General features: G+C 49.5%; 1 protein-coding gene and 2 non-coding genes across 3 annotated transcripts; all 3 read right to left on the minus strand.

Annotated features, from left to right (window-relative positions):
* Positions 1 to 14,179: 14,179 nt before the first annotated feature.
* Positions 14,180 to 14,286, minus strand: LOC118148220 (small nucleolar RNA U13). The gene has a single exon (XR_004734991.1). It is a non-coding gene; the product is annotated as a small nucleolar RNA U13 (small nucleolar RNA).
* A 1,801-nt stretch (positions 14,287 to 16,087) lies between these two features.
* LOC118148117 (U6 spliceosomal RNA) lies at positions 16,088 to 16,194 on the minus strand. The gene has a single exon (XR_004734910.1). It is a non-coding gene; the product is annotated as a U6 spliceosomal RNA (small nuclear RNA).
* A 4,924-nt stretch (positions 16,195 to 21,118) lies between these two features.
* GP9 (glycoprotein IX platelet) lies at positions 21,119 to 22,891 on the minus strand. The gene is made up of 2 exons (XM_002758675.6): positions 22,820 to 22,891; positions 21,119 to 21,938 (listed from the first exon to the last, which is right to left on the minus strand). The coding sequence occupies exon 2, from the start codon at positions 21,924 to 21,926 to the stop codon at positions 21,393 to 21,395; it is 534 nt and encodes a 177-aa protein (XP_002758721.1). The 5' UTR covers positions 21,927 to 21,938; positions 22,820 to 22,891; the 3' UTR covers positions 21,119 to 21,392.
* Between the last annotated feature and the right edge of the window lie 4,836 nt (positions 22,892 to 27,727).

Below are 27,727 nucleotides of genomic sequence, written 5' to 3' on the forward strand. Positions count from 1 at the left end.
CCAAGTTTTCAGACCATATACCCAGGCCCTGGTAGGGTTGAGCGTGTGTCTCACTCCGCCAGTCTCTCAGGTCCAGCACTTCCAAGCCTGCCTCTCCCAAGTGGCCCGCCTCAAGGAAAGGTTCTGCTAGAAATGCAAGCCTCACTCCGAACCCCAACCACCTCAATCCCACATCCACTCTGCCTGTCCCCACACCTCTCCCACAGCTGTCCCCAACTCCTACCCACAGACGCTGCCTTTGCCATGGCCCTTTGTCCCTCTAACCTGTCTCCCTGCAAAACCAGCGTGTGCTCTTCACAGGCACAACCCACAGGTGCACTGTGAGGATGACGCTAGCTCACACATCCTCCATGGCTGTCAATGCACTGCCTGAGAAAAGGGCGCCTGGGCCCCTTTCAGTCTGGAAAGACATCCTCATGAGCCTCCTTTTTTCTAGTCCACGGTCCTATGCTGTAGCTGCAGAGGGAATTTCTCATGACCCTCACAGGGGCCATGCCCATGCTCCTGCTCTCTGCTGCAGGCCAACACGTCACCGAGGCCAAACATCTGCCAGGCCTCTTGGCCAGCTGAGGCATCTCCTCTCAGCCAGAGCCTAACAGCTCTTTTCCAGAATTCTCAACATACTCTCTGAACCTCTCTGAAGACAGGCCCCACTTTTGCATAACAGAAGCGTGAACTGCAGGTGTATCTGCCCTCCCTCCCTGGCATGAGGCTCTTCCTGAGAACAGAGCCCTTCTCACCACTGCAATCTTGGGGATTCTCCATGACTTTGTTCCATGGATTAGTACTTAGGGCCTAGTATTTGCCAGCCTCCACCCTAAACTCCAGGGTACACTGTGAGTGGAACGGACACAGCTTATCAGATAATAATAATAATAAAAAAGAAATGATGATCTGTCCAAATGCCCTGAAGGAAACCCAGGGCATAATGAGGGCACAGAGCAGACTCGGCCACACGCAAGCACTCAGTCACTGCAACTAACTGAAGGAATGCTCGGCTGTTCCCTTGCGCGGCAGTCTGTAATTCTCAGAGCTCTCTCGCATTCTATCAATTTCACAACAGCCCTGGGATGTTCACAGGAACTACAGCATTATGTTTTGCAAATGAAAAAAATGACCGGTTTTCTCAAGACCACAGAGCAAGTTAGTGTCAAAGGCAGGCCAAGACCTCAGCTTCCGGGCTGCCACTTTTGCCTGCCAACCCCATCGCTGTCCGTCATCCATGGTTAGGATCAGTTTGTTCGAACAGAAGACTGAACCAACAGGAGGCAGAGAGAAATGGCCTGATTCTGAGAGAAGCGTTGCAGAAGGTTACTGGTTAAAGACAGAGTCCTCTAGGCTGGCCTGGTTTCTCTGGCTGCTCAAGGCCTGTCATGGGATGCCCATTCCCAAGGCACATAGGTGAGCATCCCCCTGACAGGTGATCACTTCCTTCAGGTGTCAGCACCTCTCGCAGTGTCATCAGAGTTTTGGACGTGGTCAGACACCACCACACAATGTATAATCATACACAAATCTGGAAACATCCTCTTCAGTGCAGGAGATGCAGAAATTAACAATCATTTGCCTACTCTCATATAAAAAGGGGTGTCTGAGCAAGTAAGTTACAAATTATTACAAAAATGTTTCTCAAATCTGTTTAAAACTTGAGTGAGAAACAAAGATACACACACACATGCATGTGCAGTGAAATGTTATCTTTATTTTATAATTTTATATTCTGACAAGTGTGATTATTTGCTTTTATAAATCACAAAATAAATTGTCATCAAAAGCAAATAATGTAATTAGAAAAGTGACTCTCCTGTGAAAACTTGACAACAAAACATGTCAACACAGCTCATTGGGTTATTATCCAGAAAATCAAGAGTGTGGTTTTAAAAATAGCTCAGTAGCACAGCAGAAAAATCTCAAGGAGCTTGAACTAGATTCCAGCTGCACAGAGCAGCAGGTGGAATCTAGGTCTGGCGTCTGGTGGTTTCTGTGTGACCTTCTCTGGGCCTCCCGCCCACCCCACAGCCCACAGGGTACACTCTGAGTGGAGCATGAGAAAGTGGCACAAGATCAGCGGTACTCACCCATCAGGTGCACCAGGACCACCCTTCCACAACAGGCAGCCCAGGCCCCACAGAGACCACAGGATCAGAATGCTGAAGACCACCGATCTCTGCCCACCGCCTCATTCTTACTGGGGTGTGTTTTTAGGGGAGGGTCTGCAGAGAGTGGGCAGAGGGCTCTGGAGTACATTTCTGATGCTGAAATGGGAACTGCTCATGTTCCCAGGAGCGGTTCCAACACAGCATCCAATTCATTTCTCAGGGTCACCTTGACCCTAGGCAGGTTCTGAGCCAGATAGTCATTCTTATAGGTCTGAATTCTTCCCCCATTTTGTTCAGGTCTCACAGATCAGGCCAATTAAATTTTAAATAACTGTTAAGATTCGGCCAGGTGAGGTGGCTCATGCCTGTAATCCCAGCACTTTGGGAGGCTGAGGCAGGCAGATCACTTGAGGTCGGAAGCTCGAGAACAGCCTGACCGACATGGAGAAACCCTGTCTCTACTAAAAATACAAAATTAACCAGGTGTGGTGGCACACGCCTGTAACCCCAGCTACTTGGGAGGCTGAGGCAGGGGAATTGCTTGAACCTGGGAGGTGGAGGTTGTTGTGAGCTGAGGTTGCGCCATTGCACTCCAGCCTAGGCAACAAGGGTGAAACTCCATCTTTTTTTAAAAAAAAAGTTAAGGTTCTTCCTTATTTTCCGCTTCTGATCTCGACTGGCAGAACCCACCCACATGTGAAGATTAAAGACTTGTCCGCCCCCTGCTAGGCTGGCCTGCTCCTGCAGTGTCTCCAAGCAGCCTCTCTTGCCCCCCCTCCGCAACACCCCCTGCTGGGGAAGGGGGATCTTCTTGGCCTCCCTCCACAGGGCCACTCCCACCACTTGCTGGGGCACACAGCCCTCACTGTTATCAACACTGACCCCTGTACCTGCTGTGTGAGCGGCATGAGGGCAGGGCCATCTGCCTGGCACAGGCACACAATATATGCTGCCTGAATGAGTAAGTGAGTGAGTGAGTGAGTGAATGAGTGAGTGAATGAATGAATGAACGAACAAACTGCTGTGGCCCTCACCTTTCCAGGGCTGGGTGTCAAGGGTCCACCATACCCATAACCCAAGGGTGAGACCCCCTCCCTTACTGACGAGGTGAAAAGGAGGTGACTATAACAACTGCCTCATGAACAGATGGGCCCACCGTGACTGAGGACACCTGGCCAGCTCTCCCTACCTGCTCTTTGCTTGCGAATAAGCCCACACAGCCAGCTGGGATGCAACTGCCAATTGCTGGCTTGAACCTCAACACAGAGGGTGTTGCCGTGTAATAAGGGAGGATCTGTCATCTCCTCTCACCCTAAAGGACTGTTTTCACCCCCATGACGAGAACTACCATTAACTGACTTCAGGCTGGTGTGAATCTGGTGGGTGCTCTTTGGCATTCCTGCCACCTGGTCGAACTTATCAGTTGGCTTGACCAGATGAGATTCCAGAGACCCTCCCCCACTCCCCACTAAAACAGTTACTACCACCAATGCAAATTACAACAGGACCTTCAAGGAGGGATACTTACGCGAGACTTGAACAGGGTGTGCCATCCTCCTGCTTCTCCTCTTCACAGGCCAATTTGGCTCGTTCCTAAGCCTGGAGAGAATGAAAGGGTGCCTCACGGTAGATTACCACCACCTTAATGCCATGACCCTGTCCATGCAGACCCCACATCCAATACTGAATATTACTGAAATCACTGGCTGCATCCAAATCCACTGGTACTTTGCTGCTATAGACTTGGCTAATACGTTCTGTTCAGCACCTATTTCACCAGGCTCTCAGGCATAGTTGGCCTTCGCCTCTAAAGGGACACTAGATACCAAAGGGTCTTGCTCAGAGCCCCCACGATGTTTACTCCTGAGACCCTGCCTGCAGGCCCAGGCTGGGTGCTAGGTTCCAGAGCTGAGTCTGCCTTGCTGCCTCCAAGGACTCCCAAAGCTCCAACTTGGAGCCCCCTCCTCCCTGCACACATTTGCCCCTGGGCCCGGCTGAGGGCTTCGATTGACCAGCCCTGCCCTCAGGGAAGCCAGGAGGCAAGGGGGCCCCTTCCCCATCCTCGCCTATACCCTTGCCATTCCTGTCCCCACCCAGCCCACCCACCTCCTGCCTGGGCCTCTGCCCCAGCCTCCTCCTGACCTGGTCCCGCCTGGACCTCCCCTTGTGACCACAGGGAGCATCCTCAATCAAGTTCCCCACCCGCTAGGTTCCGACTCCCTCGCTCAGACTCTTTCCACAGAGCCTGTGGCCCTCAGGCTCCTTAGAGAGGGCCCAGCACTGGCCACTCTCTCCTGACCCAGAGCCACACGTGGCTCTGCCACCCTCAGACTGAGCTGCTCCCTGCAGACCAACCATCTCAGGCATTCTGCTGTGTGATGGGCTCCTGTTCCCAAACAGCCTGAGCTGGAGCCCTGGCCCTGGGAACAGCCATCTGGCCCTGACCCTGAGCTCCCAGACACTCCAGTGACCCTGCAGAGGGCAGGAGGCCAGGCCCCTTCCTGCCCAGTGGCTGTAGTTGCTGACCATGGTTCCCCACTGGAGCGCTAAGCCCCAGCTCAGAGGAAGCTCTAGAATCAGCTTGTATCCACTGTGTGCTTTCAACAGGCCATGGTGCGGCCCATTGCAAGCAGCCCTGCCTATAGCTGTGGTCACGGAGGCCACAGTGGATCAGCTCCCCCATCCTAGGCTCCTGGGATCTGGTCCTGTCCTTGCCACACTTGGAGCTGGGGCTTCAGGGATTCCCTTGAAGGAAGGCAGCTCCCCTGTGACTGACCACATATCCTAATGTTACTGTCACCTCAGAGCAGTCGGCCCAGGGAACAAGCTGAAGACTTCAAGGTTTCCATTTCATATCAGATTTTTTTTTAAGATGCCTGTTTTTATTTACTGATTTTTTATTTTTGAAACAGGGTTTCACCATGTTGGTCAGACTGGTTTCGAACTCCTGACCTCAGGTAATCCACACGCCTCAGCCTCCCAAAGTGCTGGGATTACAGGCATGAGCCACTGTGCCCGGCCTCATATCAGATTTTTAAAGATTTGTATCCTAGCGGCTAGGTGTGCTGGCTCACGCCTGCAATTGCAGCACTTTGGGAGGCCCAGGCAGGTGCATCACCAATTTGATACCAGATTGGCCAACATGGTGAGACCCCATCTCTACTAAAAATACAAAAAATTAGCTGGGTGTGGTGGCAGACACCTGTAATCCCAGTTACTCAGGAGACTGAGGCAGGAGAATCGCTTGAACCTGGGAAGCGGAGGTTGCAGTGAGCCAAGATCGTGTCATTGCACTCCAGCCTGGGCAACGAGAACAAGATTCTGTCTCAAAAAAACCAAATTTTGTTACTTAACCCAATAATTGTGTTTGCTATATTCTGGCCCTTCACCCTAACAGGAAGCTCCAGGATCTGTGCTGGTTGGAGGGAAGCAGGAGAGGTGTGGCCCATTGAGAAGCCGGCACATGGCAGAAGAGGCCAAGAGAAGAGAGAGTGTGGTCAGGCAGCCCTAAGGGAGCTCCCTGGAGCCGGGTGAGTGTGGCCCACCTGCTCCTGCCTTGCTCCATGTATGGTTCATGGGCCAGCAGCCTGCACATCATCCAAGAGCCTGTACAAAATGCAGAAACTCAGCCTCCACCCAGACCTCCCAAGTCAGAATCTGAATTTAATTTTATTTTTTTCCAGAATCTGAATTTTAAAAAGATCCCCAGGGGCATCCTCATTGTGTGCACATGATTGAGACACTGCTCAACATAGCCTGCTCACTGCACAAGCATGCCCCATGGTTAGGCCCTGACATCCTAGAATTTTCAGGTTCTTTCATTGGCCTGAAGGATCTTATCTTTATTTATGTCTGGGTCAAGTGTCTTTTCCTTTATTCCTATAGGTGCCAACTTCATCTGCAGACTTCAAGGTCAAAGGGCTCACAGCTTGCTCCTTGGCAAGGCTCAAGCTCTGTCCCATAGCCAGAGACAGCACCATGAATGGAGTCTGCAGGGCCCCTGCATCACCCTGACACCCAGACACTCTTCCCAGGGCACTGTCATCATCCAAGCGCTACTCTGCCTGGAAATGTTCGAGCTTGTCATCCCTAATAGTCAGGTTTTTGTTTTGTTTTGTTTTAAATTTTCTTTATGTTACCTTGTCTAAGACCTAATATGGTCCTTGATCTCTTCTTAATCCTTGACCAACTTGACGCTGTAGACTCTTTGGGCAGAAAAGACATACATTCACATGTAGATGCCAAATACGGTGCATTGTCAGGTGTGAATAGACATTTGGCTGAAGGCAGCTCAGTTTCCACATCAAGCATCTTCAGACTTCTATCACAACAGTGGTTACAGCCACCCAAGGTAGGGGGGCTGATATTGATTGCCAGGTTTCTGCAAACTTGTATTGTCTTCAGCATTGTACAAGAATTCCTAAGACAATTTAGGTGCTTTGCCTCAAACTGCACATCTAGTCAGTGCAGGACCCTGTGCAGCTGGGCTCCAGGGCCTGGGCCTTACACTTGGAAATTCTGAGAGTGGACATTGGATATTTGAGAGTGAGGGGGTGGCTGCAGTGACAGCTATCACATAATCGGGATTAGGTTCAACAACATGGACACAATTCTAAATGAACTTTTCAGAAAATAACACCCCTTTTAGGGATCTATTGGAAGGAAATTTTTTTTGAGACAGGGTCTAGCTCTGTCACCCAAGCTGTAGTGCAGTGGTACCATCTCAGCTCACTGCCACCTCCACCTCCTGGGATCAAGCCATCCTTCCACCTCAGCCTCCCAAGTAGCTGGAACCACAGGTGTGTACCACCACACCCAGCTAATTAGCTAATTTTTATAGTTTTTTTGTAGAGATGGGGTCTTGCTATGTTGCCCAGGCTGGTCTTAAACTCCAGGGCTCAAGTGATCCTCTCACCTCAGTCTCTCCTAGTGCTAGGATTCCAGGCATGAGCCACTAGGCCCAGTCTAAACTTTATAGTTTTCTATAAAAAGTATATATTATGTTAACTCTGAAAGAGTCATGAAAACAATATAACATTTAAAGATGCTTATGATGCAGTATTCACTGAATGACTCAGAACACCGAAATGTAGAAATGTTATGAGTGATGTAAAAACTAGAGTCTGGGCTGGGTGTGGTGGCTCACGCCTGTAATCCCAGCACTTTGGGAGACCGAAGGCAGGTGGATCACCTGAGGTTGGGAGTTCAAGACCAGTCTGACCAACATGGTGAAACCCAGTCTCTACTAAAAATACAAAATTACCTGGGCATGGTGGTGGGCACCTGTAATCCCAGCTACTTGGGAGGCTGAGGCAGGAGAATTGCTTGAATCTAGGAGGTGGAGGCTGCAATGAGCTGAGATCATACCATTGGACTCTAGTCTGGGCAACAAGAGCAAAACTGTCTCAAAAAAAAAAAAAGAAGAAGAAATTGAAAAGAGAACCCCAGGCTTGGGACAGCAGCCAGAGTGGATGACAAGAATTTGGTTCCAGACCAAAAACAGACGGTAATGTCCACACTTAAGTGCCGCAGAATCCTGCTTCCTTCCTGCCTGGCTACCTGGCACAGGCAGTGGGGTTTCCCCCAACCCCACCACTCTCAGGAAGATCCTCTGTTGGAGAAATGGGAATGCCTCAGGGAAAAGATCTCTGGCTACAGACATTAGGGGACCCCTCCCCAGTGAAAGAGCAGCTTGGTCCAAAATCACTCAACAGAGAGAAGCCTACCCATTGTTATCAATGGAGTGCCCCACCTGGGCACTTAGGCTTCCAGAAATCCCCAGACCTAAGGAACAGCCCTCACATGGAAGACAATGTTTAAAACAAACAGAAAGGAACGCCAGGCAAAGAACAGGAGAGAACTTAGAAATTTGTTTTAAGAACAACACAATACCCAAGAGCTCCTTGGAGTAATGACTGCCTCCAGGTCTGGGGCAGAGAATGTATAACATGTGCCAGAAAGCAGAGGGTCTCACCCAGGGACTCGGAGTGGTCTGGAAAGAACTCAGTGGCCAGAGGCCTCCAGCAGGCCCACTGGCATCACTCAGGTAACAGCTTCAGCGGACGTCTAGAAAGCCACGATGATCCACACCTGGCCCAGGGAGGAGGAAGGTGGGAGGAGGAGAAGAAAAGAGAGGAGGAAGAGGAGAGGAAGAAGAAAAGTTTCTGCCTGTCGGGGTTTAATCCTCCCCTTAATCACCTTAAGGGTCCCTTAACCTTTTCATATCCAGACTCTAGTTTATTTGTTTGTTTTGAGATGGAGTCTCACTCTGTTGCCCAGGCTGGAGTGCAGTGGCACCGGGCACAGTGGCTCACACCTATAATCTCAGCAGTTTGGGAGGCCTAGGTGGGTGGATCACCTGAGGTCAGGAGTTCGACACCAGCCTGGCCAATATGGTGAAACTCCATCTCTACTAAAAATACAAAATTAGCTGGGTGTGGGGGCGCATGCCTGTGATTCCAGCTACTCAGGAGGCGAAGGCAGGAGAATTGCTTGAACTTGGGAGGTGGAGGTTGCTGTGAGCCACGATGGGACTGCTGCACTCCAGCCTGGATGACAGACAAAAATAAATAAATAAAATATAAAAAATAAAAATAACTGCCAAGGAATTCTGGTGGGGTGTGGGCAGGGAGAGGAGACCACCCCCACCACCACCATGTGGTCAGTATGCCAAGTGTAGCTGGAAGCCTGGGGCAGGCCCCAGAGGCATCCCCACAGCACAGGTTATCTGTGATGGTTGTCTCTTGGGACAGTTGATCATACGAATTGGGTCACTCTTGTCACACCCAAATAAAACAGAGTGTGGGGGGGACAGGAGGATGGCACATAACACTGCCCCAGGAATGTCATTCTCTGTAGCCTGGCTGCTGAGGCTGCCGACTCCAACCTGAAGCCAGTTTTTGTTATGTTTTTATGAGACAGCGTTTTTGCTCTTGTTGCCGTGCTGCTGGCTAGAGTGCAATGGCACGATCTCAGCTCACTGCAACCTCCATCCCCAGTTCAAGCAATTCTCCTGCCTCAGCCTCCCAAATAGTTGGTATTACAGGTATGTGCCACCATGCCCAGTTAATTTTTTTGTATTAAGTACAGTTGGGGTTTTACCATGTTGGTCAGGCTGATCTCAAATTCCTGACCTCAGGTGATCCACCCACCTCAGGATTACAGGCGTGAGCCACTGAGCCTGGTAGAAGCCAGTCTTATCTGATAGCTACTCATACCACCTGCTTTGACTCTAAGATGAGTTTCACTTGCTGTCACTCACCAGTCAGAGCTGGCCAGTGACCCCAGATTTTATTGGTGCCGATGAACTTTCCGAAAAACATTATTTACATTTCTCCTTCTAATAACACCTGAAACTTCCTCTTTGTTCTTCAGACATATTGAAGACCACTTACTTGGTCTGTGTGTAGGACCCAAATTACAATTCTTGCTTCCCAAATAAAATGTTAAATTTAGAGATTAATCTCTATATTTAACTTTTTTTTTTTTTTTTTTGAGACAGGGTCTCACTCCATTACCCAGGCTGGAGTACAGTGGCAAGATCTCAGCTCATGGCAACCTCCGCTTCTGGGTTCAAGTGATTCTCTGCCTCAGCAGAGAGTCACTGAGTAGCTGGGACTACAGGCACGCACCACCACGCCTGGTTAATTTTTGCTATTTTTAGTAGAGACAGCGTTTCACCACATTGGCCAGGCTGGTCTTGAACTTCTGACCTCAGGTAATCTGCCCACCTCAGCCTCCCAAAGTGCTTGGATTACAGGCGTGAGCCACTGCACGCAGCCTAATCTCTATATTTTAATCCTTGACTTTGACACACTGGAAAGTGCTTTTCTGGCTGTATCCAGCCTTCTGCTGAAATCACTTATGAGGAGTTTCAGGTGGTACCAGCCTCACCCCTTCCTTTGTTAAGTTCCTCAGAAAGAAATTTGTCAGGGTATTCGTAGGATGAACTGAATTTAGAGGTTCATCTGGGAGACATGAATCTTGCTGTCATGAATGGGTACATTTTTTGTTTATTCACACCTTTCTGTTCTCAACAATATTTTGCTCTAGTTTTTTTTTTTTTTTCTTTTAAATTTTTTTTTTCTTTTTTAAGATGGGGTTTCACCATGTTGGTCAGGCTGGTCTTGAACTCCCGACCTCAGGTGATCCGCCCACCTTGGTCTCCCAAGTGCTTGGATTACAGGTGTGAGCCACCACGCCCGGCCCTCTAGTTGTTTTTTAATAAACCAAATTAAAAAAAACTTCTTTTAGATATGGAGTCTCATTATGTTGCCCAGGCCTATCTCAAACTCCTGGTCTCAAGAGATCCTCCAGCCTCAGTCTTCCAAAGTTCTAGGGTTATAGGCGTGAGCCACCGCAACTGGCCAATAAACCAAATTTTAATACCGCACTAAAGCTCTGGATCTGTGTGGCACCAATAGGCTTTTGAGAAGTCTGTTTAGAAGTCCTCAGGCTTGCCAAAAGCCCGTGGGGCAGGGACAGAGAATCAGGGAGGATTCAGTTGTGCTCATTTATCTTATATACGAGCTACTGCCTAGAAGCTGGAAAAAGGGGCTTAGTGCTAAAGACGTTAGAGAATCTTTACTCAACTTTTAAAAAACTCACGGCAAAATATACAAACATAAAACATACCATCTTTGTCATTTTTTAAAAGCACAGTTCTGTAGCACTGTCTGTTCCCATTGTTAGGCAGCCGGGCTCCAGAGCTTTCTCATCTGATAACTGAAACTCTACACCCACTTCACAGCTCCCCAAGTCTGCACTCTAGACTTTCTAAAGGCAACTGAATGGGTGACTTCAGTCACAAAATAAAATTACCCACATGTCTGTTGAAGGATACAACATAAATATGTAAATAGTTGATTTTTTTTTAAGCCTTTCTGTGAGATCACTCAACTTTCTAAACTCAGTGGAAGAATCTGGAAGGAATGATTCTTCAGGTTATGACGGGGGTCTGCGGAGCTTTTCTGAAATGGTGGACATCAAGTGAAGAGTGTGTATTCTAGGCTCTGGCCTTGGTTGTATTGACTGACAGGTAGGTACAAACTTGGCAGGCTAGGTGAACTGTAGAGCCTGCCTTCCCTTTTTATTATGGAATCTTTGTAAATCAAAAGCCTCAAAGTTGTTTTATTTTCTCTTATTTATTTTTATTTTTATTTTTTAGACGGAGTCTCATTCTGTTGCCCAGGCTGGAGTGCAGTGGTACGATCTTGGCTCACTACAACCTCTGCCTCCCAGGTTCAAGCGATTCTCTGCCTCAGCCTCCCAAGTAGATGGGACTACAGGTACATGCCACCATGCCTGGCCAATATTTGGATTTTTTGTAGAGATGGAGTTTGTCTTGATGTCCAGGTCAGTCTTGAACTGTTAACCTCAAGTGATCCACCAGCCTCAGCCTCTCAAAGTTCTAGAATTACAGGTGTGAGTCACTGCACTCGGCCTCAAAGTTGTTTTGTAATTAGTAGGTGTTGGAAATAGATGCTCGGCGCCACAAGGAAAAATTAGCACTGAGACGAAGGATCTTTCAGCAACGCAACTTTTACTTCTTGGACTGCAGGAAGGGTGCCCTCGTTAGTCATTGTGCCATGAGAGTACAATGAACAAAGGAAAACAGACTAATTTATCCTTTACAGTTTTGGGGTTGTCCTTACTGCTGTGTCTGATCTCTGTTGGCTGGAGATCAAAATTCTAAAGGTTAAGTAAGTGTAAGTGTGCATGCAAAAGCAGTGTGAGTGGTTCCTCTCTGCAAAATCTGTAAGCATTTCATACAGCCTGGAAGCCAGAGATGCAAAGAAGGGGAGGACAATTCAGAGGCTAAGCAAGCATCCCTGCCCAGCTTGTAGGGGTGGCTGGGTGGCTGGAAAAGGCCTGGTGCTTTGGGTTCCAGATGCTTTTCAGTTCCAGCTCCCTCAAATGTAACAGTGTTACCTTTGAAGCCTGACTTTCTTCCTCATCTGAAAAAATGAGGATAATTCTTATATTGCAGGGTTTTCTGAAGATTAGAAATGATATATACGGCTGGGTGCAGTGGCTCATGCCTATAATCCCAGCACTTTGGGAGGCTGAGGAGGGGGGGATCACTTGAGCTCAGGAGTTCAAGACCAGCCAGGGCAACACTGTGAGACCCCATCTCTACCAAAAAAAAAAATAATTAGCTAGGCGTGGTGGCACCTGCCTGTGGTTCCAGCTACTTGGGAGGCTGAGAAGGGAGGATTTCTTGAGTAGGAGAGGTAGAGGCTGCAGTAAGCCATGATTGTGGCACTGTACTCCAGCCTAGGCAATAGAGTGGGACCTTATCTCAAAAAGAAAAAGAAAAAAAGAAAGAAAGAAAGCAATGATATATAATGTGTCTATAATAATGGTGTGAAACAAATAGCTGGTGCTCACCAAAGAGGAGTTTCCACTGTAATTAGTACTGCCATGTATATAACTTTTTTTTTGAGACAGAGATGGGGTTTCACCATGTTGGCCCGGCTGGTCTTGAACCTCCGTGGGTCAAGTGCTGGATTACAGGCATGACCCACCATTCTTGGCCCCAGATGCATTTTCTTTTTCCTTCTTTCATTTCTCTTTCTTTCTTTCCCTCTTTCTTTTCCTGCCCTCTCTCTCTCTCTCTCTCTCTCTCCTCTCTCTCTCTCTCTCTCTCCCCTCTCCTTTTTGAGACAGAGTCTCCCTCTGTTGCCCAGGCTGGAGTACAATGGCATGATCTCAGCTCAAGTTCAAGTGATTCTCCTGCTTCCCAAGTATTTAGGATTACTGGTGCCCACCATCATGCTGGGCTAATTTTTGTATTTTTAATAGAGACAGGGTTTAACCACGTTGGCTGGGCTAGGCTGGTCTCAAACTCCTGACCTCAGGTGATCCACCCACCTTGGTCTCCCAAAGTGCAGTGAGCTACTGCACCAGACCTGGTTTGCTATCTGACCCGTCCAAATCTCGTGTTGAAATGTGATCCTCAATGTTGGAAGTGAAGCCTGGTGGAAGGTGGGTCATGGGAGCACACCCCTCATGGCTTGGTGCAGTCCTCACACTAATGAGATAATGAGTGAATTCTCACTATGTTAGTTACCAAGAGAACTGATTTTCAAAAAAAGCCTGGCACCTTCCTCCCCTCTCTCCTGCTCCCTCTCTCACCATGTGACCTATCAGCTCCCCTTCAGCTCCACCATGAGTGAAAGCTTCCTGAGGTCTCACTAGGAGCAGATGCTGGCGCCAGGCTTCCTCAACAGCCCGCAGAACCATGAGCCAAATAAACCTCTTTTCTTTATAAATTACCCAGTCTCGGGTAATCCTTTATAGAGACACAAACAGATTAAGACATAATGCCATTTACGGGGAAAGGGAGGCTTGGAAACAACCTAGATATCCCAAAAAAGGAGTGGCGTAAAAATGATCTTCATGAAGGATTTGATAAAAGTAGTGATTGGAATTCTAATACTGATTGGAAAATGCCAGTAAGTGAAAAAAGCTGAATAGCTGTTTATAACTGCAATTTCCCACCAAACCTAAATGCTCCTTAGTAAGAGATGAATTAATACAATAAAAATAAAATGAATGAATACAATAAAATTAAAAATGACTAAGTACACCAGGCATGGTGGCTCATGCCTGTAATCACAGCACTTTGGGAAGTCAAGGTGGGCAGATCGCTTGAGCTGCAGAGTCCAAGACCAGCCTGGCCAACATGGCAAAATCCTGTCTCTACAAAAAATATTAGCTGGATTTGGTAGTATGCTCCTGTAGTCCCAGCTTCTCAGGAGGCTGAAGTGGGAAGTTAGCTTGAGCCCAGAAGGTCAAGTTGCAGTGAGCTGAGATTGCATCACTGCAACCCAGCCTGGGAGACAGAGTCTCATTCTGTCTCAAAAAAAAATTGACTGAGTAAAAACAGAAGGACCATGAAAATATGTTCTCAATTACTGTCATAAGTAACACAATCTTAAATATATATTTAAATATGTGAGTATGTATATACACACACACATGCTGGACAGAAAGCCTGGAAGGATATTCAGCCAAAGTTAGGAAGAAATACCTCTCTGGAGGGGGCTGGATTTCCGGGCTTTTATTACTGTTTTTCACATTTGGTAGGTAACGTGCTGACATCATAACAAGATTTGCGAGAAGTACATCTCACTCACACAAGAGCAAGAAAAGCCAATCATCAACTTATAAACTACAAAAGGCTTCTAATTTTCTTTCTTTCTTTTTTTTTTTTTTTAAAGATGGGGTTTCACCATGATGGCCAGGCTGGTTTTGAACTCCTGACCTCAGGTGATTCACCCACCTCAGCCTCCCAAAGTGCTAGGATTACAGGTGTGAGCCACCACACCCAGCTCTTAATTTTCTTTATAGTTTTAGAGAAACATTTTTGGTTATGGTCATGAATTAGTTATATATAGCCAGGAAAACCAATAAAGCTATTTCCATTTTTTCAAAAAGGGAAAAAGTTGGGCTAGATAATTTGTGTGGTTATGATCTCTACTACCTACAGCTGTTCAGAGAAGGACACCAGAAGGACATACTGCATGGCGAGCCCCATTGTTCCCTCTGTGCCTTCACGCAGGTGTGTTTACTTTCTGAGAATGTATCATTTCCAGAGTTAGCAAAGAGAAAAGCTGGGATGCCTAGAATAACTGTTAATAGTGATTGTCTTTGGCTAAAGGAGCTTACAGAGATTGCTGTATTACTTTTAAAAAATTACTACTATGTATTGTGGTAAAACATATATGGCATAGGTCCGGCATGGGGGCTCATGCCTGTAACCCCAGTACTTTGGGAGACAAAGGCGGGTAGATCACTTGAGGTCAGGAGATCAAGACCAGCCTCACCAATATGGCAAAACCTAGTCTCTACTAAAAATCCAAAAATTAGCTGGGCAAGGTGGCACATGCCTGTAATCTCAGCTACTCACGGAGCTGAGGCTGGAGAATCGCTTCAACCCAGGAGGCAGAGGGAGGCTGCAGTGAGCCAAGATCACACCACTGCACTCCAGCCTGGGCAGCAGTGTGAGACCATCTCAAAAAATAAAAAAAAAAAAAAAAACCACAAAAACAAACCATACATGGCATAGTATTTATGAAAGAACAGTATTTTGAGAGAAGCACATCTCACTCACACAAGAGAAAGAAAGCCAATCATCACACTTTTAAACTACAAGAGGCTCCTAATTTTCCTAATTTTAAGCATCCATAAAATTCGTAAAGTGGAGAGTGCAGGGACCTTGGGCACATTCACACTGCTGTGCCATGTCACCACCATCAGAACGCTTCCATGTTCTCAAATTGAAACTCTCCCCACCAAACTAACTCCCCGTGCATCCCCTCCCCTAGCTTTGGTGGCCACCACCCACTTTCTGTCCCAGAATGTGACCACTCTAGGGACCCCAGGCCGTATTGGTTTCTTGGCTACTGAGCCAGGTCTCTTCTGGGCATGCTCATGAGCTTCTGTCTCAGTGCAGGGGAGTTGGGCGAGAGCTGAAGGAGGAGACAGTCCTGCCAGAGAGGCTTGCAGGGGCGAAACAGGAATACTGGAGAATGGTATTTAGAAACCAAAGTCTGGGTGCTGGGTGTGCTCACTGCTACTGGGGCGTCACCACTTCCAATCATTCTCAGTGGAGAGAGCTAGGAAATCCACAGAGGTGTACTAGCCCAACACACTGCATTTTGTTGTCATGTTTTTCTGGTCTCTTTTAGTCTGTAATAGTTTTTGTGCCTTTGTCTCTCATTCCACTGGTATTTTAAAAGAAGGCAGAACCTGGTCAACAAGGTGAAACCCCGTCTCTACTAAAAATACAAAAATTAGCTGGGCGTGGTGGTGCGTGCCTGTAGTCCCAGCTACTCAGGAGCTGAGGCAGGAGAATTGCTTGAACCCAGGAGGCGGAGGTTGCAGTGAGCCGAGATCGTGCCATTGCACTCCAGTCTGGGTAACAACAGTGAAACTCCGTCTCAAAAAAGAAAAAAAAAGAAGAAGGCAGAAATCACAATTTTTTTTTAATGGAATACTTCAGGAATTTTTGTGTCATCCTTGCACAAGGGCCATGCTAATCTTCTCTGTATCATTCCAATTTTAGTATATGTGCTGCTGAAGCGAGCACATAAATCACAATTTTTATGTAAAATCTCTTAAATTGAATGTTGATAACAAACTTAAAGTTTTAAAAAGCCTAGAGTGAGCCATATGAATACATGTGCTAGGCAGATTTGATTCATGGTTGCTCTGTGACGGGTGCTCAGAAGCAGACTGTAACAGTGGCAGGTGGCTGAGGTTGGAATCAACCCAGAGGCCCCTCTGGAGGTCACTCATTGTCTGGGAGTGGGTGTGACTCTTGGACCCTAATCTTGCTGGGCTGGAGAATGTTTCCACAGGACCAGAACTGGTCCCTGGTGGGACACCTTGAACCACAGCAGTACTTCTGACCTGGGCAGGGGTCCTGGAGGAGACCACCTGCCCCAAGGACACACAGCCTGGTGCTCTTGTCATGCCTGTTGGGGGTGAACTGGGCATCTCAGTGTGAGGTCAGCATCCTGCGCAGGGCCAGCAGAGCTCAGGGCAGTGGCACTGGGTGCTCGATATGCACCCAGGTGTCAGTGCCTCTTCCTCCTAGGAAGGCAGAGGGTACAGGTGCAAGGTGTAGGGCACAGGTGGGCAGTGGGAGCCCTCAAAAACAGGGGGAACATAAGCCCCAGGTAGATGTGCCTTCCCCAGAACTGTGTCCTGGTGGAGATCAACCCTGGATTTGATGGGGAGATCTTGCCCTAATCTCAGCCCCCAACTTTGTTTTCTTTTCTTTTTTTTTTTTCCTGATAGAGTCTTGCTCTGTTGCCCAGGGTGGAGTGCAGTGGCACAATCTTCACTTCTCACTGCATTCTCCACCTCCTGGGTTCAAGCAATTCTCCTGCCTCAGACTCCCAAGTATTATAGGCACCACAACCACACCTGGCTAACTTTTTTGTATTTTTGGTAGAGACAGGTTTTCACCATATTGGCCAGACTGGTTTTGAACTCCTGACCCCAAGCAATCCTCCTGCCTCAGCCTCCCAAAGTGCTAGGATTATAGGCATGAGCCACCATGCTGGCCACAGCCCCTAATTATGTGGCCTTGGGAAGTGAAGTGACTTCCTTTCTTGGGACTCGGTTTCTTTGAAGGCAAATGGGCAGGGTTGGACTAGAGGTGAGGTCTTTGGAGCCGTGTGGTTTCTCACTGTGTCTCAGGGCTGACCACAGGGGATAGGTGGAACTGGGGTGGTGGAACTCCAAGAACCCCCAGACTTGCTTTAACCTTAGTAGCTCCACATAATTTTGTTTATGTATTGACTGGGCTTCCACACAAAATTTCACTGGAGAAAAGGATTCAGTGCTTAAGTACAAATCCCTGGCTGATATTCCAAGACACTGTGGGTCTGCAGCTAATTTATGCTAAAGTGATGCTACAGTACAGCACAGGCCACCTCACATCCCCCTAGAACAAGCGTGTCCAACCTGTAGGCTGTGGGCTGCATGAAGCCCAGGACAGCTTTGAATGTGGCCCAACACAAATTCATAAACTTTGTAAAACATTATGACTTTTTTTGTGATTTTTTCTTTTCTTTTTTGAGACAGAGTCTTACTCCGTCACCAGGCTGGAGTGCAGTGGCGCAATGTCGGCTCACTGCAACCTCCACCTGGGTTCAAGTGATTCTTCCGCCTCAGCCTCCCGAGTAGCTGGGACCACAGGCGCGTGCCACCACGCCCGGCTAATTTTTGTATTTTTAGTAGAGACAGGGTTTCGCCATGGCCAGGATAGTCTCGATCTCTTGACCTCGTGATCCGCCCGCCTCGGCCTCCCAAAGTGCTGGGATTATAGGCGTGAGCCACTGCGCCCGGCCTATGATTTTTTTTTTTAAGCTTGTCAGCTATCATTAGTTAGAGTGTTTCAAGAATTTCTCAAGACAGTTCTTCTTCACAAACGAGTGAAGCACGTGATGGGGCCTGTGGTGAAATAGCTCGTGCCCTATGTGACAGAGACAGGGCCATGGGAGCGGGCTAGGCCCTGCAGGAAGAATAAATGAGGAGAAGAGGGAGTCCATGATGGATGGAGACTGAAGTGGAGTGGCTGGAGAGGCAGGAGGAAAGCTGGAGAGCTGGAGTCTCAGAAACCGGGAGGACAGTTTCCAAAAAGATGGACTTGCCACCTGTGCCCAGTGCTGCACAATTAGCTGACAGCTCAAGTTCTGCCTCCATAACAGACACCGCGGCCTGCTGTCTTATATGTTTAGATCGGATTTCGTGTTACAGCAGAGAAAGAGGCCTCCTGGTGAGCAGGTGGCCAGCAGAGAGGCCAGTGATCAGGAAGAGTGGCCGGATGGTGAGTTGGTGGTTACAGCTGCTGGTAAAATTACCCTATACAGGCTGGGTGCAGTGGCTGCTCATGCCTAGTAGTCCCAGCACTTTGGGAGGCTGAGGCTGGCTGATCAGCCAGTTCAAGATCAGCCTGGGAACATGATCAAACCCTACAAAACTTAGCCGGGTGTGGAGGTGCATGTCTTTGGTCCCAGCTACTCGGGAAGCAGAGGTGGGAGGATCGCTTGAGTCCAGGAGGCCGAGGTTGTGGTGAGCCATGATCAGACCACTGCACTCCAGCCTGGGAGACAGAACGAGAGACCCTGTCTCAAGAAAAAAAAAATTACCTTTGCAAATTCCCCACATGCAGGCAGGTCTTAAAAATTCTCTTGAAGGAGATAACCAAAAGGAGGCCATCATGCTGACTTTTGGGATAGATGGGGGCTGCTAACACCATGGACATCTTGCTTATGAGGGGTGAGGGTATGCAGTGGTGAGGCGCTAGTGCTAACAGCTCTGGTGACGGTGGGGGGAATGGTGGTACGCGTGCAGAGGGGATGACGTCAGAAACTGTGGTGGTGATGGGGGCGCCCGGAGGTCAGTGTGAGGCTGGTGGCAGGGGAGGTGGTGTGGATGGATGTCAGGGAGGGGAGATTGTGTGAATTGCTGGTGGAGTTGCCCATGCAGGGGCAGGGTTGGTACTGAGGCTGGGCTGCTGCTGCTGGATGCTGAAATGTTATCCCTAGTGTGCTTGCATTAGGAGGCAGGGCCTTTGGGAGGTAATTAGGGCCCTTATAAAAGTGCTTGAGGTTGGCCAGGTGCGGTGGCTTTGGGAGGCCAAGGCAGGCTCATCGCTTGAGCCCAGGAGTTTGAGACTAGTTTGGGTAACATGGTAAGACCCCATCTTTGTCAAAAATTAGCTGGGTGTGGTAGCACATGCCTATAGTCCCAGTTACTGGGGAGGTTGAGGCGGGAGGCTGCACTGAGCCGTGATCATGCCACTGCATTCCAGCCTGGGTGACACAGCAAGATCCTGTCTCAAAAAAAAAAAAAGTGTGAGGGAGCTGTCTGCCCCTTCTATCCATTTGGTCCCTCTCCCCCGAGAGGAAGAGGACCCTCACCAGGCACTGGCATTCAGATCTTGGACTTCTCAGGCTTCAGAACCATGAGAAATCAGTGTTCACTGTTTACAGTACCGGACTGTGGCATTTGGTTGTAGCAACAAAAACTGCAAAGGCAGATGATGACTTTCCAGGGAGTCACCGTCTCCTGGGGTGCTTGTGTGACCAGCCATCCACCTTGGGAAATCCCTGCCTGGCTTCAGAGGGCCCTCCACCCTCCCCGCCCTCACTCACGGCCCGGGCAGCCCGCAGGTTCTCACTGGACCGAGCAGGACAGGGCCCGGAATCACCGGTGTGTACACACAGCCTCAGGAAGGCACCGGAGCAGGGGCATCTGTGTTGCACTCCATGTTAGGGGTAGGAGACTGAAGGGTCTTAGTTCCAGGGTCCCCATGGGCATGGAAGCTTTTGGGGGAGCACTTTTCACGTGTGAAAGAGAACATCCAGGTTACCTAGGTCTCCATCCTCTTCCACGCAGTGGGTGGCAGAACAGCTCCCTCCTCACAGGCTCCCACAGGGAAACCCGAGGGTGACCCATGGGAGGTGCTGCATGCAAGCCTTGGACACACCTGGTGCCCAGGGCGCAGATGCCAGCTTTTACGATCGTTCTTCTTAGGCAGCTGTGTCACAGCAGAAATCACAGACTCAGCCCGATCCAATTGGCTGGCGTTCTATTTGTCCTGCTTATGTATTTCCTAAAATTTTCTATTTAGTTGCCAACACTTAAAGACTTCAGAGTTCACATAACAATCTAGCTTTCCAAGTTCTGTGGAAGAATGGGACGCCTGGCACCTGGACCCCATCTCCACAAGGTGACAATAGGCTGAGGCCCTCTGGATGGAACTCAGGCTCCCTGGTTTCCCACAGTCCTTGTCGCTCCTTACTGGCCCTGCCTCTGAGTTTGGGACTCCTGCTCCCACCTGAGCTCTGTGAGTCGGTGCCTGCCAGTTGCACTCTGCGCCTGCTTGGTCTGCCTGGTGGAATCTTCCGACCCACAGGCCCACCTAAGCTGGTCTGCTGGTTACACATGGAGTCCCTCCAGGGACAGGGTCCCAGTGTAATAATATTTGGATTTGGCCTTGTTTGAAGGATTTGGTGACCACTTGGCTTGGGGTAGGAGGAGGACCCCAGGGTTTGGAGATACAGATGTTAGCCCTGTAGGAGCTTGTTTTCCATGAGAAAGAGAGGGATTTGTTTTGTTTCTGAAGGAGTCGGGCAGAGAGGAGAAAAAGGAGAGAGAAGACGTGGGAGAGGACCGGCCAGGTGAGCCCCGGCAGCCTCACGGCCAAGGTGGAGTGGTCAGAGGCCACGATGGAAAAGGGCCCGCCAAGCCATTTCTGTCGTAGGGATGAACCCCTCCTTTCCTCCCTCCAGGACCTTCGGGACACCCTGCCCTGCTCACAGCCATGCTGGGAGAGGGAGCTTTCTGGGGAATGTGGTGAGGTCTGGGCTCCAGTGCGAAGCTGGCCTGGGCTGTCCAGGGTGACCCACGCCGGAAGCAGATGGCAGAGGCCATGAGACCCAGAGTCCCAGGGCCTGGCTTGGGAGGAGACTGTGCAATTAAAAGTGACTGGGTGGAAGAGGTGGGCAGCCCATTTTATTAGGAACTCAAGAGACAAGGAAGCCCCAGCTGATGTCTGGTTATAACGAAATGAAGCCAGGTTTTCAGAAGGAGCCAGACTCAAGTGCTGAGAGGGAAAAAAGGAAAAATCTCTGTTCTTCTATAAAATGGCTGAGCTGCCAGTTTATTTTGGGCTTCTAGCAGTTGGGGGTGACCAGGCTTGTTAGAGTCTGGGGATCTGCCTCAGGGACTGGCCCCCTGGCCTGGGGCCAGGGGTTCTGGGGGCCCGGCTCAGTCCAGGGCCTCTCTGGTGGTACACAGCAGGCCAGCCAGGAGAGCCAGGCCCAGCACAGCCACAGCGATCAGCGCCACGTCCCACAAGACCCCCAGGCGCATCCAGGATGCCTGCAGCTGCCAGCCGCAGCTGCCCAGCTGGTAGCCTGTCAGCCGGCCCAGCAAGCTGTCGGCAGCAAGGCTGGGGCTGGCACAGCGGACCTGAAACAGGGCCTCGGGTGTGCGGTCCTCCAGCCAGAGGCGCAGGTAGGTGAGGCTGCAGTCACAGTGCCACGGGTTCTGCGTCACGTCGAGGGTCTGCAGCTGGGGCAGGTGGTCGAAGGCTCCTGGGGGCACAGACTGAAGGCTATTGTTGGCCAGCAGGAGGTGGCGAGTGTGTGCTGGCAGGGCAGGCAGGGCTGTGAGCCCACGGTCCCTGCAGTCCACCCACAGCCCCATGGTCTCCAGGGCGCGGCAGGAACACAGGATGGGACAGTCCTTGGTGGCCTCTGCTGTGGCCCAGAGCAGGAACAGGGCTCCCCAGGCAGGCATGTGGCAGGCTGGCTGCAGAAAGAGGGGCTGTGAGGGAGGTCCTGGCAGCTGCACCCATCCTCAGGGACAGTAAGCACCGGGGTGCAGCGGAGCCTGGCATGGGGCGAGGCACACTCCCCTCCTTTCTTGGTCCTTGGCCTTCTCCTCTGGGAAACTGGCTGGTGACTGGGGAAGGTGAAACGTGCCCAGTCCAGGCCTGGCAGACCCTCTCTGGACACAAAGGCAGGGCAGTGAGGAAGGCTGTGGATTGGGGGTAAGTTTGATTTTTGGGAAGGGAAGGGACTTCCTGTCCCTTAGCAGAGACCCCAGTCCCTGCTTGGGGATGAGAGGAACAGATGATGGGTAAATGAGTCCCAGCCCAGGACCACAGTCCCCAGAGACCAGGAAAGAGCCTTGGAGGGGCCTCCAGGCTTCATCCAGAATCCCCCACTGGCTAAGTGAGCTGTTACCTGATTCCCAGATGCAGAAGACAGTGGGATGTGGACACTGGCTGGGGCAGGGAAGGGATCCCAGTGGGGCCCCCTTTGGAAAGCCACGCATCTGGGCTAACACCAAGAGTTGGAGAAACTGAGGCCCAGAGAGGGAAAGCAGTATGCCCAGGGCCACCTGGTATGGTGTCAGAGGCCAGACTCACACTCAGGTCTTGTGAATAGAACTCTGCCCTCTGTTTGGTTCTTCCTTCCAGGCGTTTCCCTTCCACAAAAAGTGCTCCCCACACCCACAGCAGGCTTCCAGTGCATAGGCATTGGATCAGCTCATTAATCTTGACTCAGCCAAGGAGATGGTGCCTTAGAGAGAATGTCCCCACCCAACCCTGTCTTGTAGAGGTGACAGGAGCTGATCTCCTCTCTCCCTGTGGGAGGCAGTGCTGGGTAATACTGAGGGCCACTTACCTGTGAGGCCTTGGGTTGGGTGCTCCTGTCTGGCCTGAAAGCTCCTGGCTGAGGCCTGCGTGGCAACTCTATGAGATGCAGCTGAGGTGGCTGCTGCAGAAGCAGGCAGAAGGAAGTAATGAAAATAGCCTGGCTTATCACCCTAGTGCAGCCTGGGGCCTATTTCCAGAGGCAGGAGGCCCTCAGAGGCCTGCGCCTTGGGCACAGAACTACATCTCAACCCCTGTTTATGGAAGGGGGGGTCCCACCATAGCGCCAGTGCTGCGGTGGGCTTTGGGATCGGGTCCGTGGAGGACTGAGGTGGCCTCTCACCTACTCCCAGGAGGTGGGGAAGGAGGAGACCCCCAAGAAACGTGGCTCTGCTGGTTGTTCCTCTGGATCTCAGTTTTCCTCATCTGTAAAGTGGGAGCAATGCCCCCATCTTGCCTGCCTCACAGAGGCAGCTCCCACCGGCTGAGAACGCCTTGGCGGGGCGAGTGACTTTGTTTTTAACTTTCCTCTCTTGTTCTGCATGCTCAAGGACAGACTCTCCTCTTGGTACCATGGTGTTCTCGGCTCCTGCCTAGTGCTCCCCTATCCCTCTTTCTAACAAACAACTGCAGGCCTGGGAAGCAAAACCTCTACCAGGCGTGAGTCTCTAGCTAGAATTCTGGCCTATGGTTTTAACATTTGCAGTACATTTCCTTCTAGAGCCACATTCTACTTAGAGGACGGACATTATTTTCCATTTATGTTAGTGACATAAAGCTCCCTTTAAAAGATAAGTGTATTTTGGACCGGGTATGGTGGCTCGCGCCTGTAATCCCAGCACTTTGGGAGGCCGAGGAGGGCGGATCACCTGAGATCCGGAGTTGGAGACCAGCCTGGCCAACAGGGTGAAACCCCATCTCTACTAAAATACAAATATTAGCCAGGCATGATGGCACACGTCTGTAATCCCAGCTACTCGGGAGGCTGAGGCAGGAGAAATCACTTGAACCCAGGAGGTGCAGGTTGCAGTGAGCTGAGATCATGGCGTTGCACTCCAGCCTGGGCGACAAGAGCGAAACTCCATCAAAAAAAAAAAAAAAAAGATTAATGTCTTTTAAATTTAATTGTCTTTCTTTGAGTCAGGTTCTCGCCCTGTTGCCCAGGCTGGAGTGCAGTGGCACCATTGCCCACAGCTGCCTCGACCTCCTGGGCTCAAGCGATACTCTCACCTCAGCCTCCTGAGTAGCTGGGACCACAGGAACACCACCACACCTGGCTAGGTTTTAAAAATATTTTTAATAGAGACAGAGTTTCACAATGTTGCCCAGGTTGGTCTTGATCTCCTGTGCTGAAGCCATCCTCCCACTTTGGCCTCCCAAAGTGCTGGAATTACAGGTGTGAGCCACCATGCCTGGCCTAATTGTATTTTTAGTGCTACCAAATATTAATCAAAATTAAGTCTAACAGTAAAATATCATAAATACTTATATTATAAAATTAAAACAGGCTGGGGTGCAGTGGCTCATACCTGTAATCCTAGCACTTTGGGAGATTGAGGCAGGTGGATCACCTAAGGTCAGGAGTTCAAGACCAGCCTGGTCAAGATGGTGAAACCCCATGTCTACTAAAAAATACTGAAGTTAGCCAGGTGTGGTGGCTGGTGCCTGTAATCCCAGCTACTCAGAAAGCTGAGGCAGGGAATTGCTTGAACCCAGGAGGCGGAGGTTTCAGTGAGCCGAGATTGCGCCCCTGCACTCCAGCCTGGGCAACAGAGTGAGACTCTGTCTCAAAAAAAAAAAATAATTAAAACATTAATATATATAATGTATAATAAACCATAACAATTTTACTACCATGAAATATTAACTAAGTCAATCAATGGCTTGAAAAGATGGTGGAATTTGAGCATGCGTAGAGCATGCATAAAGAACCGGAGCATGCAATGACATTTTACTGTTAGGCTTAATTTAAGGATGACTGAATTTTGGGATGGATGAAGTTTGGGAGCTCCTGGAATACAGCAATGCTTGGGAACATATACAAAGTTCTAGCAACACAAGTAAATGGGTTCCCTGGCCACTGAGGAGGGATAAGGAAGGGGGCCCGTGGGGCATCCCCCTGGGTCACCACTGCTGTCAGTCAGGGACATCAAATCCAAGTAGAGGGTCCTGGGTCCCCATTCTGGGGGTGCTCAGCAGGGCTTAGGCTGGAGAGGAAAACAGGCCTGGAGCAGCCCTGCCGCTGGCTGAGGCCACGTTGGATCTTGATTTTTATCGTGGCCAAGATGGAGGGAATCAGGATGTTCTCCAATTGGCTCTTGTTCTTTAAAACAGGGTCGCCAGATGTGGTGGCTCACACCTGTAATCCCAGCATTTTGGGAGGCCGAGGCAGGTGGATCACCTGAGGTCTGGAGTTCGAGACCAGCCTGGCCAGCATGGTAAAACCTCATCTCTACCAAAACAAAAAATACAAGAATTATCTGGGCATAGTGCCGGGTGCCTGTAATCTCAGCTACTCTGGAAGCTGAGTTAGGAGAATTGCTTGAACCCAGGAGGCGGATGTTGCAGTGAGTGGAGATTATTACACCATTGCACTCCAGACTGGGTAAGAGAGCAAGACTCCATCTCAAAATAATGATAATAATTTAAAAAACACAGAAGTTACAGGAGCCTGACAGGAAAACCCAAGGACAAAGGGCTGACAGAAGCTTTAAACGCACTTCATTGACACGCAGGACCCTTGGGAATATTCCTCAGCCCTATGGGTGGGGGTGTGCCTGTTCTTACTTTGGTCCCACACCCCTCTCAGGCCAGCCTCCCTCCTCCTACGTGGCCAGGCAGGGCCAGGCCTTCCTTGGGAGGCCTGGGCGTCCTTTCCAGCTCACAGAGGGGCCTCCTGTTCTCTCCCCCGCCGCTTGGTTCTGCTCTCGGGGCAGGAGTTGGGTGTTCACCCTCGTAGACCCTGAAAGGCTACAAGACAGGCCTGGATCCCACAAGCCCCAGCTCTGTTTCCCCCACCCACTACTGCTAGGCTCAGAGAAGCAGGGAGAAGGTGCTGTTCCCCCACCACTGTCACACCCACTCTGGGGCCTGCTTCCTCCTGGGGTCTCCTGGTGTGTGCTCAGTGGGGACTCTGACTGGAGTCTGAACCTGGAGAGGAGCCTCAGCCTGTCTGGGCCTTCCCTCCCTCCCCATGGAGCTCTGGCGTGTTCCGCCTTCTCTGCCCTGCACACATTCACCAGTGAGCTTCACGCAGGTGGGTAAGGGGTTCTGGAGTGAGTGGGGGCGCTGCAGCCGCCAGACCAGATCTGGTCAAAACAGATTTCCTTATTTTCAGCATGTACAACCTAAAACAAAAAACCACGTCAATATACATGGGTTTTGTGAATTAAAAACCTACATAAATAATAAATAAATGATTTTCAGTGTGGGAAATTAGAATGTTCAGATGAACAGGAAGAAGAAAAGAAAAATTTCCCTCCATCCCAACATCAGGCAAGACTGTCTTTTCTTCCCCATCGGTTTTTACCCATATGGACATATGTAAATACATACCATATGTCCAAGAGGGTCAGGATAATGCAGGAACTGGATCTGCCAACAGCCTGGATGAGCCTGCAAGTGGATTCTCCCAGAGCCTCCAGAGAGAAATGAGCCCTGCCAACACCCTGATTTCCACCTATAAGTGATGTGGGGCAGGTAAGCCTCCAAATCGGGGCTCTTGGCTTTGCCGGGAAAAGAAGTCAAGGGTGAGCCAGTGGTGCAGAAAGCAGCCTTGGATGAGAGAGATCCAAGATGGCTGATCGCTAACAGCTCCCAGTGAAAGCGCAGAGAACAAGAGGACGCCACACTTTCAGACGAATTTTTGTTGCTCACGGATCAGGAGATTCCCAGTGGAGGAGCCCCATGGGTTGCCAGCACGACTCTTATGGCCGGCGCCTCGGCCCAGCGGTTCTTGGTGCAGAATAAACGGGACTGGTTCCCCTTTTGACCAACGTTTGGAGCTCCGGGAAGGCAGAGTCGTCTATTCAGCTGATTGAAGGACGGACTCAAGAAGGAAGCCAGACTGGAGATTCCCGGTCAGAAATGCACCATGAATCTTAACGCCACTGTTTTAGCCGGTGTAGTGGGTTGCTCAGATTCTGGCGCTGGGAATCAATAAACTGGATGTCCACTCAGAAACCTAATTAGAAAGGCGGTAATTACAAAGATGACAGATGGATAAATTTATAACAAAGGGAAGAAACCAGCCTAAAATGGCTGAGAATACCCAAAATCAGAACGCCTCTCCCTCTACAGGGGATTATAGTTCCTCATCAGCAACGGAACAAGGCCTGATGGAGAACTGTGTTCTATTAACAGAAGTAGGCTTCAGAAGGTGGATGATAAGAAACTTCTGGGAGTTAAAAGAACTTGTTCTAACCCAATGTAAAGAAACTAAGAACTTTGAAAAAAGGTTTGATGAAATCCTAACAAGAATAGACAATTTAGAGAGGAATATAAGTGAATTAATGGAGTTGAAAAACACAACACGAGAACTTTGTGAAGTATGTACAAGTTTTAGCAGTCGAATTGATCAAGCAGAAGAAAGGATATCAGAGGTCGAAGAACAACTCAATGAAATAAAATGAGAAGACAAGAATAGAGAAAAAAGGATAAAAAGGAATGAGCAAAGTCTCCAAGAAATATGGGACTATGTGAAAAGACCTAATTTACGTTTGATAGGTGTACCTGAATATGACGAAGAGAATGAATCCAAGCTGGAAAATACTCTTCAGGATATTATTCAGGAAAACTTTCCCAACCTAGCAAGGCAGGACAATATTCAACTCCAGGTAATACAGAGACCACAAAGATATTCCTCAAGAAGAGCAACCCCAAGGCACATAATCATTAGATTCACCAGGGTTGAAATGAAGGAGAAAATACTAAGGGCAGC

This window comes from Callithrix jacchus, chromosome 15, assembly GCF_049354715.1.
Source record: "Callithrix jacchus isolate 240 chromosome 15, calJac240_pri, whole genome shotgun sequence".
NCBI lineage: Eukaryota > Metazoa > Chordata > Mammalia > Primates > Cebidae > Callithrix > Callithrix jacchus.

Coding starts and splice junctions, on each gene's coding strand:
- GP9 (XM_002758675.6), bottom strand. CDS start 21,926: ATGCCTGCCTGGGGAGCCCTGTTCCTGCTCTGGGCCACAGCAGAGGCC.